This window comes from Mastomys coucha, unplaced genomic scaffold (assembly GCF_008632895.1).
Source record: "Mastomys coucha isolate ucsf_1 unplaced genomic scaffold, UCSF_Mcou_1 pScaffold22, whole genome shotgun sequence".
NCBI classification, from domain to species: Eukaryota; Metazoa; Chordata; class Mammalia; order Rodentia; family Muridae; genus Mastomys; species Mastomys coucha.
The window spans coordinates 8,800,745-8,806,014 of record NW_022196905.1 but is presented as its reverse complement, the minus strand read 5'-3'; the positions used below and the strand labels follow the sequence as shown (position 1 = coordinate 8,806,014).

The 5,270-nt window shown below is 42.3% G+C and overlaps 1 protein-coding gene across 2 annotated transcripts in view; it reads left to right on the top strand.

The window, feature by feature from the left end:
• Tmem17 (transmembrane protein 17) overlaps positions 1-4,345 on the top strand; it is a 6,755-nt gene extending 2,410 nt beyond the window's left edge. For both annotated transcript variants that reach the window (XM_031338801.1, XM_031338803.1), the window contains exons 2-4: positions 2,252-2,355; positions 2,491-2,604; positions 3,491-4,345. In XM_031338801.1, the coding sequence (XP_031194661.1) occupies positions 2,252-2,355; positions 2,491-2,604; positions 3,491-3,769 (497 nt within the window). In that variant the 3' untranslated portion in view covers positions 3,770-4,345. The remainder of the gene's footprint in view (positions 1-2,251; positions 2,356-2,490; positions 2,605-3,490) is intronic.
• Positions 4,346-5,270: the final 925 nt, after the last annotated feature.

Genomic DNA, 5,270 nt, shown 5'->3' with positions numbered 1-5,270 from the left:
CAGGCTGGCCTCGAACTCAGAAGTCTGCCTGCCTCTGCCTCCCACGTGCTGGGATTAAAGGTGTGCGCCACCACCGCCCAGCTCTTTCTAAATTCTTACATTTAGAACAACCAAATTAAAATAAGAGTGTAGTTAAATTTATAATGTATTTTTTAGGACTCAATTTTTATAATCAAATTCTTGTTGAAGGACCTTTTCCCTTATACAAAAGCAAAAGACGTTGAGTAATCAGTCTGGTATATGGGACGTGTGTGTTGCAAATGGCCACATGTACGATGACATGCTCTTGAAAATTTGTTCTTTCTGCTTACGCATGCTTGGAATTCACTGTAGAAAGCAAGATCCTGGACAGGAAATGTAAGGGAAATCTGTGCTTACACCAAGACTGTATTATCTACATATATAAGGAAAGGGCATTGTTGAGTGCCAACTAAGTTTGACAGGCACATTGGTAGGACTGGAGGCCCTCACAACAGCCTGCGAGGTGTCATCATTCCAGAGACGGTCAGGTGAATCCCCAGAAAGATGTAATAATGTATCCCAACTCTGGCACTGGGAATGTCTTGTCTCCTGTCTTAGGGTTTGTATGGCTATGAAGACACACACACCATGACCACAGGAACTCTTTCTTGTAAAGGGAAACATTTAATTGGGGCTGGCTTACAGGTTCAGAGGTTCAATCCATTATCTTCATGGCAGGAAGCATGGCAGATGTGGTGCTGGAGAGGTAGCTGAGAGTTCTACATCCAGATCCACAGGCAACAGGAAAGAGAGAGACAGTGGACCTGGCTTGAACATCTGAAACCTCAAAGCCCAACTCCAGTGACTCACTTCCTCCAAAAAGGCCACACCTCCTAATAGGACCACTCCCTAGGAGCTGTTTTCCTTTTTTAATACATTTTAAAATATTTTTTTAAATATTTATATATTTTAAATATTATTTATTTTTATTTACATGAGTACACTATAGCTATCTTTAGGCACACACCAGAAGAAGGCGTCAGATCCTGTTACAGATGGTTGTGAACCACCATGTGTGTGCTGAGAATTAAACCCTGGACCTCTGGAAGAGCAACCTCTCTAGCCTCTCTGAGCCATCTCTCCAGCCTCCTAGGAGCTATTTTCATTCAAACCACACAGCTCATGTAAATCATGAGCTTCTAAAGCTCATGTGCATCACACTGCATCTTAGAGGAAAAGAATATGATTCTTTTATTTTTTTTATTTTGTGTGTATGAATGTGTTTCTCTGTGTGTGTGTGTGTGTGTGTGTGTGTGTGTGTCTATACACATAACATGTATGCTTAGTGCCCACAGAGGCCAGAAGAGGGCACCAGATCTCCTGGAACTGGAGTTAGAGTGGTCATGAGCCACTATGTAGGTGCTGGGAACTGAACCCAGTTTTCTGCAAGAGCAGCTAGTGCTCTTGACAACTGAACCATCTCTCCAGCCCTAACTAGCACTTCTTATACACAGTTCAGAGAGGCAAATACGTAGAAGGGAAAGATTTCTACTGGAGTAGGGGAACGTAATCAAAGAAGGATGCAGGGAATGGCACTAGAGTGAGCATTAAGGAGGGTATAGGATTAAGATTTGCCGAAAGGGGGATTTTTTTTTGAGATTATTATATAAGAGATTATTATGTAAGAGCTAGCTTATAAGAGATTTGTTTTTATTTATTCATTTTACAGCTCATTATAGAAACCCTACAAAGGAGGCAGTGATAATCATTTGTTAAATAAACTTTCATATTTGCACCCCTTTTTTAGATTTTCTTTTTTAAAAAAACAGGCCACATGTGTAGCTTTGACTAGCCTCAAAATCACTGTTTCCCTGCTATGACCTCTGAGTGTGTGAACTGCAAAAGTATACTGCCATCCCAAATGATAGTCCTTTTCCCTCTTACTGTGTAGCCCAAGCTGGCCCCAAACCACAGTGACCCACTGTCTCCCAAATGCTGTGATTTAAGAAAGGCGTGTGCCACCATGTCCAGCTTGATGGTCCACATTTAATCCACCTGTTTGCAAAAGTATCAGCAGACTGTAAAGACAAATAATTGAAGGGCTTATATGAAGCATGCATCCAAGTAACTAAGGTTTGAAGTACAAGGTATTCAGATAGATATACTTTATGCTATTAGTAGATATGAATGGGCTAAGATTTTACTGAACCAGTGTTAGTGCTCAGGAGTGTGAAGGCTTCTAGGTCACTGGGCAGGATTAGAACTGTGTTCCTCCCTGTTGTCCCTGCAGATAATGAAATGGTCTCCAGCCTCGCCTTGCAGATGTCACTTTATTTTAACTCTTACTTTTTCCCACTGTGGTGGGTGAGCTGCATTGTGATGCTGCACCTCAAGGTGAGTCTCCGTCACCCCCACCGCTCTCTTCTGACCCCTTTCCATCCTCAGGGAAGGTTCTCAAAGCCCCTTCCACCCCAGGTCCGTGTCACTCGACAGAAGATTTTACAAGTATGTTTTGCCTTTTCTTTTTAGTATTCAGTCTTGCCCGATTACTACAAATTCATTGTGATTACTGTCGTCATCCTCATAACCTTGATTGAAGCGATCCGGTTGTACCTGGGCTGCATGGGTAACCTTCAGGAGAAGGTGGGTTCCTCCCTTCCTTGCAGGGCTACAATAAAGAGGGTTAAGAGGTTTTTTTTTTTTACAAGTAATGCAATGGTCGGTGTGAAGTGTGAAGTGGTGTAAAGTGACACTAGTTTGGGTTTAAGGGGCAGCTCCAGCGTGAAGATTTCAGTCACTGCTTAATCTTTTGAGATGTGGTTTCCCCATATACTCAACAAGCAAAATAACACTTGACATGTTTCTGAGATGAAGTGCAATGATCCTATGAAATATCTAAACATAATGAACTCTTTGGTCAACTATAGAGGAGTGGGAGCAAGAGTGGGCGAGGCGGGGAGGGGGGGACTGGGTGAATAAGGTTGGCATGAATGGGCATTCTGTGCATGTATACAGCTATAATAATGGTCATCCAGTGCCTGGTCTTTGTTTTCTGAATCATCATCCTGCCTAAGTGTTTACAGTTCCTAAAGTGGTTAAATAATTCCTGTGGTTTGCTAGGCCCTACGTAACAGGCCCCACCCAACACATCTTATTGTTTTTCTTGGTATTTCTTAAGCCAACCATATGCTTGGTTGCTGTGTTGATTCCTAGTCATGCCCAAGCTTCCAAGTAGGAGAGCTCCCATTGTGTAGAGCTTGAAGCCTCCCTTTCCCTTGACTTCTGTGGTAGTTAGTCTGGACCTTTAAATGTAGTGGTTCATCATTCAGCGGTATGAGTTGCTTCACATTAATCGGTTTTCTCATCTAGATAGTAAATTTCTCTGAGAACAAGGACTATGGCATACTCCTGAACTACTCACAGAGCCTATAATATAGTTTCTTTGTATTGCTAAGTATCTATCTGACTGTATAACAAAACCAAAACTGTATTCTACTGATCTAATAACTCTCAATGTGTGTCACTGCAGGTTCCTGAGCTGGCTGGCTTTTGGCTTCTGAGCCTTCTACTGCAGTTGCCTTTAATCCTTTTCTTGCTCCTTAATGAAGGCCTAAGGAATCTGCCCCTGGAGAAAGCAATACATATCATCTTCACCATCTTCCTTACTTTCCAAGTCATCTCAGCATTTCTTACCCTGAAGAAAATGGTCAACCAGCTGGCAGCCCGTTTCCACCTCCAGGACTTCGACCAGCTGTCTACAAGCAGTGCAGCAGTGAGGAGGGTGAGGCGATGCACAGAGGAGCTCTGACCACATGCTGACTGCGTGCTGAGCAGCGGACAACAGAAAGATGATACAAGAGGACCAGGAAGTGAGAGAGTGACAGGACATCTAAGTTGGGCCTGAGAAAGGGGACATGAGTGCTGGGGTGTGTCCTCCAGCTCTGAAATCCCCATGGAGGCAATGCCAAGGCTCACCCGTATCAACCCTGCAGCTGAGGGGATGTTTCTGATGTTGGATAAGTCTGTTGGCAGTTTCATACCACCTTTTCTGATGTTTCCAGTTATAATCTGTGACAAGAAATGTATGGCCGGCCTTTCAGACAAAATCAGCTTTGTCCAGTGGAATCTCACTGAGTGTGTTAACACCCTCCAGGACATGCCCTAGCCCAGGAGGAGTCAGCCAATACAAAATGAACTCCATGGTATTCTTGTGGACTTTTTCATTTCGATTTTGTTTTGGAATTTCTGTCTTATTATTAGGGAGTAAAAAGGTAGGGAGGAGTTGGGAAAGGGGAAAACATGAAAAATATATGGTATGAAGAAAAGAACGAATAAAAATCCATAAAACATAAGCTATTGATATTAAACTATCTGCAACATGTCATGTTTGTCTGAAGTTCTTTTGAACTATGAGGTTTATGGGATTTTTTTTTAAATTTTTGTATTATATGTATGGGTATTTTGCCTGCATATATGTATGCATATATGCATGCCTGGTGCCCATGAAGGCCAGAAAAGGGTGTCAGATCCTCTGGGACTAGAGTCACAGAAGGTTGTAAGCCACCATGTGGGGGCTATGAATTAAAGTTGAATTCTCTGGAAAAACAGCCAGTGTTCTTAATAGCTAAGCCATCTCTCCAGTCCCATGAGCTTGTTTTAACTGGAGTTATAACATGAGAGAGCCTAGTATATAGCAAGCAGGCAGTGGTAGGCACATTAATTCCTGATCTCATTACTAAGTTGTTCATGGTCACTAACAAACTGCTAAATAGCTATTAGATTCATATATGAAATTTGGATTGAAAACAGTGTGTGTTAGTTAGGGTTTTACTGCTGTGAACAGATACCATGACCAAGGCAACTCTTATAAGGAAAACATTTAATTGGTACTGGCTTACAGGTTCAGAGGTTCAATCCATTATCAAGAAGGCAGGAACATGGCATCATTCAGGGAGGCATGGTGCAAGAGGAACCGAGAGTTCTACATCTTCATCTGAAGGCTGCTAGCAGAATACTGGTTTCCATGCAGCTAGGAATAGGGTCTTAAAGCCCATGCCCACCATGACACACCTACTCCAACAAGGCCACACCTCCAAATAGTACCACTCCATGGGCCAAGCATATATAAACCATTATACAGTGGTTCCCTGGTTTTCCATGATGAGAACTGACATTGAGATCAGAGATAGCCAAAGAGACTACACTCACAATCATACATGAGCATGTTCTCTTGTGAATAAATGGAACCTATTTAAGGAAATTTGGTTAAAAACAGTTTCCTGGGTATAACCACACATTATTTTAAGTGT